The following is a 16951-nucleotide window of genomic DNA, read 5'->3' on the forward strand; positions in this document are numbered from 1 at the left end:
TCCATGGCGAGCGGCGTGGCGCTGACGTAGGATGCATCCATGCCGATGAGCTCGTTGGCGGGGCGGTGGCGCTCGGCCTCGGCCGGATCTTAGAGCATCTCCAGTCGCGTCCCCCAAACCGTCCCCCAAACCGCGCCGGATCGATCGTTTGGGGGACGTGTTTTGTTCGTACCGCGTTTGGGGGACGTCGCTCCCCAGCTGCGTCCCCCAAACGCCGCCCCCAAACATTTAAAATATTTTTTTAACACAAAAACCATTTATATCAAATGTAGCATATGAAAAAAAATGTTTTCGAGGATTGTTTTCAAATTAAATTACAACAAACAATAAAACAAGTAATCAAATATAATAAAAAGGGCTAGATGATACATCAAGGTGCCACGGTATTTTCTTTGATCCTCCACAAATGCTCAACGAGATCAGCTTGAAGTTGCTCATGCACATTGCTGTCACGGATCTCTGCGTGCATGGCGAGAAAATCAGCAAAATCTGCAGGCAACTCATGATCAACCTCCGCGAGAGGGCCTTGACACTCATAGGGACCAACATGTGACCTAACATGATTCTTGCGGTCATCCTCGATGATCATGTTGTGCATGATCACACAAGCCTGCATCACCTCCCACATTTGGTCGTGAGACCAGCTTAGAGCAGGGTACCGGACAATGGCAAATTGTGCTTGAAGCACACCAAATGCCCGCTCGACATCCTTCCTGCAAGCCTCCTGTCGTGTAGCAAAGTGAGAATTCTTCAGACCTGATGGATTCGAGATTGTTTTGACAAAAGTGGCCCATTTTGGATATATACCATCGGCTAGATAATAGCCTTTGGTATATTGGTGGCCATTGATCTCATAGTTGCATGGTGGAGCATGCCCTTCCACTAGTCTGCTGAACACCGGAGACTGCCACAACATGTTGATGTCATTGTGTGATCCCGCCATGCCAAAGAAAGAATGCCAAATCCACGAGGTCATAATCTGCCACGCCTTCAAGCACCACACTGCAATATCCATGACGCCCTTTGTATATACCTTGCCAAGCAAACGGGCAGTTCTTCCATGCCCAGTGCATGCAATCGATGCTTCCAAGCATTCCAGGAAATCCTCTGGCAGCATTTTGTGTCATGATCCTTGCAGTCTCTTCCTCAGTTGGCCCTCTCAAGTAGTATTTGCCAAACTTTCCCACCACAGCTCGGCAAAACTTGTACATGCACTCAATGGCAGTAGACTCACTCATGCGAAGGTAGTCGTCCTGTGTATCGGCAGGTGCTCCGTATGCAAGCATCCTCATGGCGGCGGTGCACTTCTGAATGGATGAGAACCCGAGAACGCCTACAGCGTCGACCTTGAGCTTGAAGTAGGGGTCGAACTCTCGAACGCCGTGGAGGATATTCATGAACATGCCCTTGCTCATCCTGTACCGGCGCCGAAAATTGTCGGCATGTGTTGCGCCGTCGGCGAAGTAGTCGTTGTGCAGCATGGCATGCCCCTCCATCCTCTGCCGGGGCTTCGACTTCCTTCTTCCCGGCCTTGATCCTCCGCGGCGCGGCCTCTTCCTCTTCTCCGCCTCAGCGTCAAGCATGTCCTGGAGGGACGCGATGATCAGCAAATGCTCCCGCAGGTCGTCGTCGAACGCTTGCTCGTCCTCCAGCAGCAGGGCAACCATCTCATCGTCGCTGTCCATGGCTAAAGCAAAATCAATGGTTAAAATTGCGCCGAGGCAGACGACGCAACAAACAGCGACCAATCGCGCCTACCTGGCCAGTCGTCGAGCACCTTCTGTGCGCGGAGGTGGGGCGGATTTGACGGCGCGTTCTGGGAGGCGCTGGCGACGCGGCGGCGGCGGCACGACCGGCGGGAGCCCCAGCCGCGACAACGGTGCTGACTCGCAGCACAGATCAGACGCCCAAACGGCCAGGAAATCCAGCGGCGGCGGTGGGGTGGGAGGCGCGGGAAGGAAGGAGCGACGAGAAAAGAGGCGCGAACCAACGGTTTATGCAAATAGTCGCCGACATGTGGGAGCCCGCCTCGCTTTTCGTTGTGTCCGGCGTCCTCGGAGCGTCCCCTGTGGGACGGGGACGGGCTCGGGACGCCGGACACCGTATAGGGGCGCGCCGGACAAAAAAGGGCTTTGGGGGACGCGGCTGGAACGCTTTTTTTGTCCGGCGCTGACAAGGTATTGACTTGTCAATGCCTATGGATTGTAGGCTAGGGTTTAGTTAGAAGTAGAGGGCAAGTAGATCTCGAAGGTTTCAGCCGAAAAGTACTCGACGACTATGAAAACTAGGGTTTGCAGACAATGATTCCATTGATTCTTTGTCCCTCGACTCCCCTTTATATCTGAGGTGAAGCCGAGGGATTCGTGCTATACAAGTTTACAGAGTCCGGGACGGTTTCTAACTCATCCCGCCAGATTACAAACAACACTTCCTATTACAACTCTATCTTTCCTTAGTAAATCTTGGGCTCCCGATTCTTCTTATTCTTCGGGTATTGGGCTTCCAGTAAACCCCGGGTACCATCTTCGGCAGGCCCATTTGGGATGCCTATGTCAGTAGCCCCCGAGATTTTGCTTGAATCGTAGAGTCAGGGAAAATCTCCATTGTTTATTTTTACTCGAAAGCTTTAACCTTTTATATTTCTTCACATAAAATTCTATATTGTACAGGGATACTGGTAATTGGGGCTAGTTCATCTGACGGATCAGGTACTAGTTAACTGCTCTAGTGGCAATCCGCAAAAACCTACTTCAAAATCACGTCCCCGGACATGATCTCGGGATACTGGTGTAAACGTCGACAGGTGCCGCTTAAGGTCTTACCATTCTGTCGAGTCCCAGTCAAATTTATCGGGTACCTAACGCGTCCGTTAGGATTTTTCTTCGTATCTGTTGATACGGATAAAAGTAGCAGAGCGCAGTCTTTGGCGATGCCACGCCCAGCAGAACGGATCTGGGGTCTTACCTTCGCAAATTTTGCGGCATTCAGAAATTGTTCGCAACTTCGGCGTTCTGAGAATATATTGTCGAGTGCTTTTCCGGCTGTTGGAATGGCACATTTTATCGAGTCATATATGACTTATATTGTTCTCCCGATGGGAGTATATGTAGAGTTAATTATAACTCGAAATATACTCTCTTGTTTTTCTATTTTTGTTAATTTCATCGGGCACGCGAACAGCGTTCCCGATGGGAGTAGCCCCCGAGGCTACAACCAAGAACTTGTGCTTGGTTGTAGGCTCAACATTTTAGTCCACCTTGTCGCTATATTTTCATTACTTCCCAATATGATCTCTTTCTTCTTCTCTCTTTTTTTTTATCTCTCGGGTGCGCGAACAGCGCTCCCGATGGGAGTAGCCCCCGAGGCTACAACCAAGAACTTGTGCTTGGTTGTAGGCTCCCGCAATTTCTATATTTGTCATACTCGAAAATTTACTTTTTTCTGAAGTAGCCCCCGAGCATTTGGGCAAAAACTTGTATTTGATCAAAGGCTCCCGAAGTATTGAATAATTCTTGCTGTCGCCAATCTTCTTTTTATTTTTCTTGTCGACATTCTTCCCTTAATCAAATTTACTTCATCCTTGACGAGTAGTCGTGATTTTTCTGCCCTGTGGGTCCATTGCTCCCACCACGTTGACACGTCGTGCAAGTGGGGGACACACGTCCTCCACTTTTTCTGGCGCACGTACGGTAACGCCTATCTCAGTAAAAATACCTTTTTACCCTTGTTTCTAGAAGATCTATTCTCACCACACGATTTCTCCATCCAACGGCACGCTGCTTCACCCGATTCTTATATAAACCTTTCTTCAACCTCCGTTCATCCCCTCGCTTGCGCCGCTCATCTGTTCCCCTTCGCAAAACTTCTCCTGCGCCCGAATCTCTCCAAGCTTCCGCACTCACAGACCTTACTCTGCCCATTGCCATTGATGCCACCGCGCACGCGACTCACTCGCCACAGCACTCCGGAATCCAAGATGGCTGCCGAGGATCTTGAGTGGGAGAGATCCAAAATCTCCAACCAGGACACCAACATGCTGAAGAGGCTTGGCCTCATGAAGAAGGAGGACGCCATCCGCTTCCCAAATAAGAAAGCTACCCCAAGCCTCCAATGGAGTATCGGGTTAGTTTTGTTGATCACTTAATCCGCGGCCTTTCGACCCCAATCCACGATTTCCTCCGCGGCCTTCTTTTCGTTTATGGGATTCAACTGCATCAGTTGACCCCTAATTCCATCCTTCACATTTCTATTTTCATCACGCTTTGCGAATGTTTCCTCGGAATCCCTCCCAATTGGGTTCTGTGGAAACGCATTTTCTGCCTCCGCCGCAATGGCTCCCACAACGTCACTTATAACATAGGTGGCGTTGTTATCTGTGTTCGTACTGATGTCGATTATTTCGACGTCAAATTTCCTGATTCTGTCCAAGGATGGCGCAAAAAGTGGCTCTACATTCACGAAGAAAGCGCCAACTCCGTTGAACACAACATAGTTCCTTTCGACGGAAGTGCCAGAATCCAGCGCCGCCGCTCCTGGGATGCCGAAGTTTCTGAAGAAGAGAAAAAGGCGACAGAGGCACTCATGTCTCGTATCCATCAGCTGCAAAACACTCGAGGCAAAGAACTGTCTGGTGTTCAAATCACTGCCTACTTCCTTAGGATTAGGGTGCAGCCTCTTCAGGCTCGCAAAAATCCCCTCTGGACGTATTCTGGTGAAAACGACGCCAATAGAATCTCCGACGATCTTTCTGCAAAGGACTTGGAGAAGTTGATCCGAAGAGTTTCCCGCTTGGCAAAAAAGGATCCTATTCCTTCCGCTTGTCGCGTGGAACCATACAGCTCCGCCAATCCTCTCCCCGAGGTATTTTGCCTTCTCGAGTTTCTATCTTGTTCCGAATTTGCCCTGCATCTCATTGTATTTGTGTCACTCTAATTTTTCTTTTGTCGCTGTTTTCTTGCATAACCATCCTACTATGACTTCCCTTCCTCCTCTTCCTGAGGATGGAGAAGTCGAAGAACGGGGCATCGTTGCCGAAGATACCCCAGGTTCTTCTATTCCTGAAAGTGAAGTCGCGGGTTCCCACAAATCTGCGGCTTCCCATGAAAAGGAAGTTGAATCTGAGGCCAGTGAATCGACGCAATCCCTTCCTCCTGCAGTTTCCCCAAAGAACAAAAGGAAAAGGCATGATGCCGAGGATTCTGGCACTTCTAAGGCTGAAAAAGCTGGTCCTTCTAATCCGAAGGCAGCTTACGATCCTTATGTTGGATCCCTCATCAGCTCGTAAGTCACCTATCTCGCTATATTTTTGTACTCGAAATATTTATCTTGTCGTGCTTTTTATACTGCCGATTTTTTGATCAATCAGTGATGAGGAGGAAGAAGTACCAGTTACTGACGTGGCTCCTCGAACAAGCACGTCACGTACTGTACTTGCCTCAGACACGCTAGTTGAAGGAGAAGAAACGTCGCCTCCTCAACAAGACGTCATCACCACTACTCCGCCATCAAGCCCCCGTGTCCCTTCACCAAAAAGGGCAAGGGTTGAAAAGATTGTTGATTCTGCCCTCGGTTGGGCAGTTCGTCGACTCTGCTCTTAGATGATGTAAGTCTGTCGACATCTATATTTTCCTTATTTTATTTTTCCACACCTTTTCTCTTTTTCATGCCGATGTTTCTCTTACTGTGTTCACGCTGAACAGCCTATGATCAAGGATCTTCTCCGCATCGGGTCCCAATTTATTGGGTACCGTGAATATGCCGCCAGAGCCGAAGGTAACGACTTTTATACTTGCTATTTTGCACTGACTTTCTATTCCTGTTGCTCGTCGCTATTTTTTGATCTTTCTTTTCTTTCTTTTTCATATCTCGACAGAAAAACTTTCCGAGGCCAACGGACGTGTCGACGCACTTGCTCAAAAACTCGAGCAAAGTGAGGCGGCTCGCAAGAAAGCTGAACTTGCTGCTAGCAAAGCCAAGGCCGAGGTTGATGAAGCCAAGGTGAAAGCTGCTAGTGTCGAGGAACTGCAGAGAAGGCTCAAAGATGCCGAATCTGCCTTAGATGAGCAGAAAACTGCACAAACTGTGCGTGAACAAGAGATCATCAAGCGTCTGAAGTCGCAAAGTCGACGTACGCTGAGTAATATCATCAACCCCTTCTATTGTACTTCCTGTTTCTTGGTTTTTGACTAATGGTTCTTTGTTTTGTGTGGCAGCCCAAACCAACCAAGATTTTGATCTGGAGAATCCCGTCAATGACCCTCTCCTTGATGCACTTTCTCTTACGGAGTTCCATGGGCGCGAAATTCGTGAAGGCGTGGCCAATGCCGGTGCGAGTTTGTCGGCGTTGTTCCCCTACTTCTTCCCGAAGAAAGAGGAACCTTCGACTTTCCTTGCCCTTGCCAAGCTTTTCAATTCGTCGGAAGACACGGGATTGAAGATGCGTCGGGAGAATATGAAGGTTCTTTGTCGAGAGTATCTTGTTGCCCTGGTTGTGACAGCCAACGACGCTTGATTGGATGAAGGTTGGCGACACCAGCCAGGTAGAGCATTCGAGATGGAGGTCGCTGATCAAGGCAGCCAAGCCCAACACGAAGAAGATCTTGGCGTATCTGGGGATCAAGCCAGCTTCGACTCCTAGCTCCTCGAGGCCGGAGGTCTAGTTGCATGCCTCCTTGTTTCTTTTTCTGTTTCTTTTGCTTTTGTTGCCAAAGTAGTTGTTTTGGCGACATTCATTTCCTTAGCTCCACTGTAGTGCCCTTGTAATTATTCCAAGAAATTAATGAAAAACTCTATCTGTCATTTGATGTTGTCTTGTCTAAATTTCAGTTGATATTTGATAACTATACTCCAACTTCCGCTCCTTCCAATGTATCGCCTTCTTCTCGTGCGAGGAGAGCTTTTGCCGATATCGCACTGTCGACGATACCTTGTCGCAAGAACTGGATGAACTTCGGCAGCAACTTCAGTATGCGAAGAAGCAAACACTTGTGATGATGGAGCAATCTCGTAAGTCATCTGAAGCCGAAAAAATTGCTCTTCAACAATCTCACGAAGCCGTGGCTGCTAAGGAAATTGCCGCTTCCGAGGCTGAAAAGGCAACTACTCGAGAAAATTTCATGCTCGAATTAATGAATGAAGCCAGTGCAGATATGTCGGGTATGCCTGTTTCATCCGCTGATATTCTTTATCTTCATGCTATTGTTTCTTAGAGGTTTCCACTTCTTTGTTTTGATAGGTGCCTTTACTGATGTCTTGCCGAGGAGGAGAGGGTAAATGCTAGGACAACCCTCCTTGTTAATCTTTCCCTGGACCATGGTTCTTTGTTTTGGGCTACCCCGTAGAGGACCCGCCAAATTGTCGATTCCAAGATCGCGCCTCTCAAACTCGCGATTTCCTTGACTTACGCACCAAGACTTTGTCCATGGTTTACAACTCCATGTTTCCTCGGAACGTCCAGCCAAAAACTCTTCCTGACTTGATGGAAAGGTTCAGGGATGCTCGCAGTATCCATGATTTTGTCAGAGCTCAACTGGTAGCTGGCGCCAGATTTGCTCTTATCATGCTCCAGATCTGCCACTCGAAGCTTGACCTTACCCAGGTTGTCGAAAAGGTTCACCAAAAAGTAAAACGTCGGAGAGTTGGTGTTGACAGGATTAACACGAAGGTTACGCCTATAGCCGAAGAAATGATTGAGGACCTACTTCGGATGGATGCCGACTTTTTGCCGATGGCCATTATGCCGATTTTCTTGGTGCTGCTCCGAGGAAAACAGGTTACTCTTGATGACATATTGAATCAAGACTAGTTATTTTCTTCTTGTAGATATTTTTCTTTGTAATCCATGACTATATTGTAAAGCAATCATTATATTTCTCTGTTTGTTTAGCCCCCGAGTGTTTCGGTGACTCTTTACTATATTTGTATACTTGCGAGGTTTTGAACCAAGGCATTTATATATTTAGGGCGAATATGAGCCCCCGAGCTTTTTATTGAGTACTATTTTGTATTTTTGTTGACTCACGAGGTATTTGAATACCAAGGCAAGTTTTTCCTTTTGTCGATGAACTATATTGAAATTCGTCGGAGCGAAGACTTTGGTCATGTCGATAAAGAAGAAAAGTTATATTGTCACTATCTTTATTATATTGCAGCACCGCGAGCCCGCCTCATTAAAAACCTTCTCCGGCCCCACTCGGTGCCCCGAAAAAGGAAAAGAGTGCGTCTGAAAACTCGCGGGCGTTTCAGTACATTGAAGCTTTACAAAGACTATATTTTGACTCTAGGCGTAGAAACGCCTAAGTTGCGCCACGTTCCAGGGGTTTGGCTCCTCCACCCCTGTCTTCTTGTCCTTTATTCTGTATGCTCCTCCTCCAATTACTTCCGTGACAATGTAAGGGCCAAGCCATGGTGACTCGAGTTTTTCATGACTTTTTTGCGTGAGCCGAAGAACTAGGTCTCCCACCTGAAAAGATCTTGGCCGCATAACGTCGACCGTGGTAATTCTTCAAGTCCTGTTGATATTTGGTTACCCGAGATAATACTTCATCTCGAGCTTCATCAAGTGCGTCGACGTCGTCTTCTAGCGCTCTTCTCGACGTTTTTTCATCATATTCAGCGACACGTGGAGAGTTGTGCTCTATCTCGATTGGTAGTACTGCCTCTGCTCCATGAACCAGGAAAAACGGAGTTTCCTGCGTTCTTTGTGTTTGGTGTTGTTCGGATGCTCCACAACACACTTGGTAGTTCTTCTGGCCAGGTATGTCGAGCTTTTTCCAGTGGTCCTAACAAGCGCTTCTTGATACCATTGCAGATGATGCCATTGGCTTTCTCGACTTGCCCATTGGTTTGAGGATGTGCAACTGACGCAAAGTTCAGCTTAATACCCACCTCTTCGCAATAATCTTTGAATTCATGGGATGTGAAGTTACCGCCGTTGTACGTGACGATCTTTGTGGGGCACTCCAAATCTGAAGACGAGGCCTTTTACGAATTTTATCGCGGATGCTCCATCCGGTGAATTTATCGGCTTCGCTTCTATCCACTTTGTAAACTTATCGGACCTACTAGCATGTACTCCTTTCCTCCTGGCCAGGATTTGTGTAACTTACCCACCATATCAAGTCCCCATTGAGCAAAGGGCCATGACAATGGGATTGGTCCTAGCTCGCTGGCTGGAGAGTGGGGTTTTGCGGCAAACCTTTGACACGCGTCGCAAGTTCTTACTATGTCCTTGGCGTCCTCGATTGCTGTCAACCAGTAGAATCCTGCCCGAAAAACCTTGGCTGCAATAGCTCGACTACTTGCGTGGTGGCCACATATTCCTTCGGGGACAGCCTTCCCAATTACACGGCCTTCCTCGGGTGTGACGCACCTTTGCAAGACGCCCGAAATACTTCGCTTATACAATTCTCCCTTGACCACCGTGAAAGCTTTGGAGCGTCGAATTACTCGCCTTGCTTCAACTGGATCGTCAGGTATTTCTTTCCTAAGGATATATGATATGTACGGCTGCATCCACGGTATCTGTATCATCAGGACCAAGTCCTGATCTTCTTCGTCCTCTTGCTTTTCCTTGGCAGCCCCCGAGGGTTTCTTCTCCTTCTTTTTTGACTTTGTTGGCTTAGTGGATCTCTCTGTTATCTCTTCCCAGAATACACCTGGCGGGATTGGAAGGCACTGTGACCCGATGTTTGCAAGAACGTCGGCTTCGTCGTTGCTCAACCTGCTAATATGATTTACTTCGCATCCATCGAATAACTTTTCAAGCTCGTTGTACACCTCCTTGTATGCCATCATGCTATCATTGATTGCATCACATTGGTTCATAACTTGCTGAGCCACCAACTGTGAGTCGCCAAAGATTTTTAATCGAGTTGCTCCGCAGGCTTTCGCCATCTTCATCCCGTGTATGAGAGCCTCATATTCTGCTTCATTGTTAGATGCGTTAAGGAACGTCATCCGGAGGATGTACTTCAATTTGTCGCCTTCAGTGATATGAGTACTACTCCTGCGCCAGCTCCTTCTAGTCTCTTGGACCCATCAAAGTTCATGGTCCAAGTTCTCGATAAATCTGAGGTCCCGTATTTTGCAACTCCATCCATTCTGCGATGAAGTCCGGCGTATTTGCGACTTTATTGCTTTTCTTTTTCATCCGTGATGTCCCGAGGCGAAAGTTCTATTCCCCAAAGGGAGACACGACCCGTAGCTTCTGGGTTATTTAGTATATTTGACAAGGGAGCTTCATTGACCACTATGATCGGGTGTGCCGAAAAATAGTGGCGCAATTTTCGTGCTGTCGTGAACACTCCATATGCTAGCTTTTGGTACTGAGGGTACCTTTGTTTTGAAGGTGACAAGACTTCGCTCACGAAGTATACCGCCGCTGCACTCCATGGATTTTCCCTTCTTCTTCTCTTTCGACAACTAATACCGTGCTAACCACTTGGGGCGTGGCTGCAATATATAGCAGAGAGGTTCCTTTTCCTTTGGAGCCACCAGGATTGGTGGTGTCGAGATTTTTCGCTTCAGATCCTCGAAAGCTCTGTCGGCCTCTTCGTTCCACTGGAATTTATCTCCTTGTTTTATCAGCGCATAAAATGGTAACGCTTTTTCTCCTAACCTGGCGACGAACCTGCTCAAAGCTGCGACTACTTCCATTAGCTGCTGTATTTCTTTCAACTTTGTTGGCTTTCTCATTGTTACTATGGCTTGTATTTTGTCGGGATTTGCTTCAATCCCTCTTGCCGAAACTAGAAACCCCGAGAAGTTCTCTGTGGGACGCCAAAAGAACACTTCGTCGGGTTCAGTTTAAGGCAGAATTTGTCGAGGTTGTCAAAAGTTTCTTTGAGATCCTCGATCAATGTTGTCCCCTTTTTTGATGTTATGACGACATCATCGATGTATACTTGCACGTTTTTCCCGATCTGTGTTGCTAAACACTTCTGCATCATCCTCTGATATGTTGCTCCCGCATTTTTTAGACCAAAGGGCATTGTTTTGTAGCAAAACACGCCGTAAGGTGTAATAAACGCTGTCTTGGCTTCATCATCTTCTTTTAATCTGATCTGGTTATAACCGGAGTATGCATCCAAGAAGGAAAGACGTTCGCAACCTGCCGTGGAGTCGATAATTTGATCGATCCTTGGGAGGGAAAGTGATCCTTAGGACAATGTTTATTGAGACACGTAAAGTCGACGCACATGCGAAGGACTGTCGTGTTTTTCTTCGGCACCATCACCGGGTTAGCTACCCATGTGGCTTCAGAGATATTTCTCGATAAAACCAGCTTCTTCGAGTCGATTTATTTCTGAAAGCATGGCTTTGCGGTTTGGTTCGAAAAACGCCGCAAAGGTTGTCTGATTGGTTTCGCTGTTGGATCCAAATTTAGGTGGTGCTCGGCAAGTTCCCTGGGTACTCCTGGCATGTCAGCTGGACACCATGCAAAGATTTTCCAGTTCTCACGGAGGAACTTGACGAGCGCGCTTTCCTATGCGATATCCATATCGTTTGCGATAGATGTCGTCTTTTTTGGATCTGTCGGGTGAATCTGCACCTCCTTAGAATTTTTCTCTGTGTTGAAAGTTGATTCTTTATTTGGCCTTCCAGCGTACGGCAAGATCGTCGTAATCAGTCATGCTTTTTGACGCCAAGTACTCGCTTGCATCCCGAAAGTTTCGCCAACTTTGTGAAAATCCTTGTCGCACTTATCGGCTAAGGCAAAGCTTCCCTTGACTCGTGATTGGTCCTCTTGGTCCGGCAACCTCCACAACAGGTATGTATAGTGTGGTACTGCCATAAATTTAGCATATGCTGGTCGTCCCAACAGAGCGTGGTATTGTGATGGAAAATCCACGACTTCAAATTCGAGCTTCTCGATTCTATAATTTTCTCGGGTCCCAAATTGAACATCGAGATTGATTTTTCCCAATGGATAACTTGGTTTCTCTGGTGTAATGCCGTGGAACCTTGTGTCTGTTGGTTTCAAGTTTGCTAAGGATATGTTCATCTTCCTCAATGTATCTGCATACATGAGGTTCAAGCTGCTGCCGCCGTCTATGAACACTCGAGAGACATCAAATCCTGCGATAAGCTGGCAGCGAGAATAAGTGCTGGCTGCCCGGTCGAGGAACTTGCTGCGGATGATCTGCTATTGTGAAGCCGATATCTTGTCCCGACCAATTAAGGTACTCAACTGTTGGTGGAGGCATTTTCTACGCCATAAACACACTGTCGTGAGATTACTTTTTGAGCTCTATTGGACGGCCTTCCCTTCGAATCATCTACACTGCTCCGTTGGAATTAGGATCAACATAGGGTGGTGGTGCGGGTGCTGCCGCTATTCTTAGCTGGTGTCGATTGTCCTCTGTAATCGCGGGAGGTGGCGGGAGATGAACCTCGCTCCTAGGCTCCCGAGGGTTTCTCTGTGCTGCTCGAGCGTGAGCATTTTCTCGCGTATCTGAACATTGCTGAAAATTTCGACGGTCTTTCTGCAGGTGCCCCACTGTCTTTTCCCGTTCTTTGTCGAGGAAGAAGTGCATCTGGCACGGTCCGTTCAGCATTTCCTCGGGGGACACGAAAGGTCTTGGAAACCTCGGCCCACTATTTTGCACCATTGCGTGAATCATCCCTATTATCACCTCGCTGTTCACTGCTTCTCTGGTAATCATCTCTGTTGCCTCCTGTATTTGTCCGAAAACCTGCCGAAATTTGTCCTGGGGCGTCGTAGTTCTGGTACGTCCGAGGAAATCTTCGCCTCGGTTGATAGTTTCGACCACGGTCCTCCTCTGGCGACCTGTGTCGCTTGTTGTGGACAGCGTCTTCTCCATCTGCCCATTTATTTGCTATCTCCATTAACGCGGATCTTGTCCTTGGATTGGTCCTTCCCAAATCCTCGACAAAGTCTCCACGCTCGACTCTGCGACAAACGCATCTATTGCTCTCTCGTCGGATATGTTTTCTGCCGAGTTTTTGATGATATTCCACCTACGGATGTACTTTCTCATTGGCTCATCGGCTTTTGTCGACACGCTCTCAACTCCTCTAACGATGCGGGTTTTTTGCACGTGGATCTGAAGTTCTTGACGAACACGTCCTCGAAACTTTCCCAGCTGTCGATGGATCCTGGAGCGAGTTTCTTTATCCATGATCGTGCGGCACCACTCAGGTGCACCTGGATGCTTTGCATGGCTGTTGCCCTAGTTCCTCCTGTCAGCTTCACCGTCTCCCGATAGTCGACTAGCCAATCCTCCGGGATCTTGAAGGCCGTCGAATTTCTTGAAATTATCGGGTAACTTGAATCCCGAGGGGACTCGCGTTTTCGGACTCTCCTCGTGAAGCATGGTAAGCCGCACATATCTTCGTCGTTAAGTTCGGGGATTGCCGATGATCCCTTACGCTTTGCCGCGCTCTGTCGACTCTTGCTTGTGCTTCTTTGTGTCTCTTGCTCCACTTGGCCCTTCAGTCTTGCCGCTGTTCTTGCTTTGCGGGTCGCGGACTATTTTGCCTTGCCACTCCTTCGGGAGGCGTTGATATAAACGCTGTCCCCATAGCTCCAACTCCTGCTACCGCCATATTGTACAAGTGTTTCCCTTGGGTCACCCGGAGGTGGTTTAGATGCAAGGATAAAAGCATGTGTCGCCATATACCCAGCCTCTGGTGTCTTAGGGATGATGTTTCCTCTTGTATCTATCGACATAAAGGACATGTCGAGGTTTTGAACCAAGTGCTCTCTTTCCGCTTCGGGTATGTGTTGCAGTCTTGACCTTGCTCTGTTCCGCGCCTCCCGATGGCTATCACCCGTAGTTCTAGATTGTCGACTTAGATCTGCCCTTCTCCTGCTGGATGCAGAAGCTGCCTCCTTTCTCCTGTTCAACTCAGCTGTCTGTTTTTCCAATTCCCTGGCAGCTCGTGCGAGCCTATATTGATATGCTTGCAATTCTTCTGGTGTGGCTGTGGTAGCCATTGGTTCTGTGCCGTTCATAGCTCTCGCAGCTCTGTCCCACGCTGCTTGTGAAAGTTGAACTCTATCTCGCGGCTCTGGCCCGACGTATTTGTTGCCCAAGCCTTGTCGCAGATTGGAGGGATCGACGTATGGATTTCCCAAACTGTCGAAAGCCTCAGATGTCTCTTCTTGATTTTCAATGGCGTAAATCTGATGATACTTTGTACTCAGATCTATGTTGGGTTTGGTGACATCGTCGTTGAGATTGATGAAGACCTTGCCCACTGTCAAAGATTTGTCGATGAAGTCGTAACTGTCGACATTGCTTGAACCATCGCTTATATATGAATCCGCAGATGACTCAAACGACATGTCGTTGAAGATCTTGGCGAGTTTCTCTCTTGCTCTGATGCTGACGTAGCGTGTCGCCGAGGTTTCTTCTTCTCCTGATTCATTTGACGATGTATAGCTTGAAAAATCGGAATCGGCCACTGATGATTCCGACGAAATCGGAATCTCGACACGATACGATCCTTCCTTCTCGACGCGAAAGTGGAACCTTCCGAACGTCATCTCCATGGGCTCCGCCAGATACGCATATGCATCCAAACGGGAGGGTGGGTGAGGAACAAAATCGACAAGACCAGTAGCGATCTGTTTACCTCGATCCATTGTGTTGCTTGCGGTTGACGATGTCGAAGATCTTGAGCGTGCCATCGAGATCAGCTCCTTACGCCTCTAATTCCCACAGACGGCGCCAATTGACAAGGTATTGACTTGTCAATGCCTATGGATTGTAGGCTAGGGTTTAGTTAGAAGTAGAGGGCAAGTAGATCTCGAAGGTTTCAGCCGAAAAGTACTCGACGACTATGAAAACTAGGGTTTGCAGACAATGATTCCATTGATTCTTTGTCCCTCGACTCCCCTTTATATCTGAGGTGAAGCCGAGGGATTCGTGCTATACAAGTTTACAGAGTCCGGGACGGTTTCTAACTCATCCCGCCAGATTACAAACAACACTTCCTATTACAACTCTATCTTTCCTTAGTAAATCTTGGGCTCCCGATTCTTCTTATTCTTCGGGTATTGGGCTTCCAGTAAACCCCGGGTACCATCTTCGGCAGGCCCATTTGGGATGCCTATGTCAGGCGCGCCCCAAATCCCTTTGGGGAGCGGTTTGGGGGACGCGACTGGAGATGCTCTTACAGGCGGTGGCGCGGGGGCGCATGTGGGGGGACTGAACTGTAGGACTCGAGACTAGACGGGCGCTGCTGAGTTCTTTAGGAGCGCGCTGTTCGGCCACCTCCGACATATGGTGCCTGCTTGCTCCAGCGATTATTATGTCACTTGCGCGTCGTAGCATGTCGATCTCATCCTTCTTGCATAAGAGCCGTTCTTCTAATAGATACTGACACCGCTGGTACATGCCTGCGGCGAGGAATCAAGTGTACAGCGGCTCCAGTTCTTTGGTCTTCTCCCGGTGTTGTTGGTCCCTAAAGAGCTGATCGTTCTATGCCTGATTTACTCATGGACCATGTTTAGTGTTGCAGATTCTTGTGTTTCTAGGTACGTGTCACACCAATCTTGCAAAGAGAATGGCCGAACTTTTTCTACCCTTCTCCGTCCATGATTCATTCTTTCCTTTTTGAAGTTTATGAATTTTCTGAAACACTACGGGAGAGCTCTAGTCTGCCGACGGCTGCCAGCCGTCGGCACAGCAAAGAAGGCCGTCGGCATAGGCTGTGCCGACGGTGACCGTCGGCGTAGCGTCGTCGGCATAGTTCTGGTCGGGGACTGCCCGATCACCGTCAGCACAGACTGGCCGTCGGCACAGATTGTTGTGCCGACGGTTATACAGTCGGCATAGTATTTCAAAATTTTCATAAAAAATTTGAAAAAAGATTCAAATTATTTTTAAAAAAAAAATATTTTTTTCCAATTTTCTTTTTTACTTGTTAATCTTTCACAATCACACTTACACTTAGTACACCTAATATTAGGTCAAATTACACTTGTAGTCAAACTTCCCAGTTGGTCACCCATCCTCACACTACTCCCGCCCTAGCACGTTTAACTTCTTGGTTCTCTTCGGATGAGCTTCCATGAAAGAAATGAAGCCCTTGTTGTTAATACTACCATATCAATCATATTAACCCTTTGACCGTGCTGCCACATCTCTATATTTTTGAATTCTAAACAATTACTTAAGTAAACAACAATGAATATATATAAATAATAATAATAATAATAATAATAATATAGAATTTGAAAAACAATTAAATGATTTCATTTTTGTCTTTTTATTTAATATGGAATAATTAATATCAGTAAATATGAATTTGGCAAATAATATGTCTAAATTGATCAGAAAAATGAGAGGAATACAAATATGACATCCATATCATATTTTGAACCTACAATTTAATTACCCAAAAATCATGAGCAATAGATCAAGTACCTCTAGTTTAAATCTGGTTGATTTTATCGGAAATGAGGTGGGAAATGGCCTCGGCATGACATAGTTTGCCGAAATGAGATCATATTTGGCACGTGTGTTGGCCCTAGGATGGGAAGCAAGACCTCGGACGCGGATTTCTAATCCGGCCCACGGGAAACCATCTTTTCATTTTTTTGCGTGCCTAAACGGTTTTTATTTGTGAAGTAGCTACATGGGGCGCATTTTAGTATGACGTGAAACCTCCGTGCAATGATAGTAGACCACCTACGCACCACCTATCACATGGCATGTACACGCGTTAGCTATTTGAGAACCCATGCGGCTTTCGGCGCTGTCCCGCCGAATCCGCTGGAAACTGACCGGATTTGAACTAGGCCTCAACTATCCGTCACTCCAGAAATTCCAGAAAAAGTGTTTTTAGTTCTATGACGCATCATTATATGTGCTAATTTTTGTCTTTTTAGTTTGTTCGCAAATGGGTGCACCCGCACGCCCGGTACGGCGATACCGCATGTCCAGGTGGCCCTGTTTTGGCCAGATGGCAATTTGAACGA

At 47.5% G+C, this 16951-nt stretch overlaps 1 protein-coding gene across 1 annotated transcript; it reads right to left on the reverse strand.

Annotated features, from left to right (window-relative positions):
* Positions 1-923: 923 nt before the first annotated feature.
* LOC139832673 (uncharacterized) lies at positions 924-1910 on the reverse strand. Its single transcript, XM_071822486.1, has 2 exons — positions 1759-1910; positions 924-1687 (listed from the first exon to the last, which is right to left on the reverse strand). The coding sequence occupies exon 2, from the start codon at positions 1683-1685 to the stop codon at positions 924-926; it is 762 nt and encodes a 253-aa protein (XP_071678587.1). The 5' UTR covers positions 1686-1687; positions 1759-1910.
* Positions 1911-16951: the final 15041 nt, after the last annotated feature.

Source organism: Lolium perenne, chromosome 6, assembly GCF_019359855.2.
Source record: "Lolium perenne isolate Kyuss_39 chromosome 6, Kyuss_2.0, whole genome shotgun sequence".
Taxonomy (NCBI): domain Eukaryota; kingdom Viridiplantae; phylum Streptophyta; class Magnoliopsida; order Poales; family Poaceae; genus Lolium; species Lolium perenne.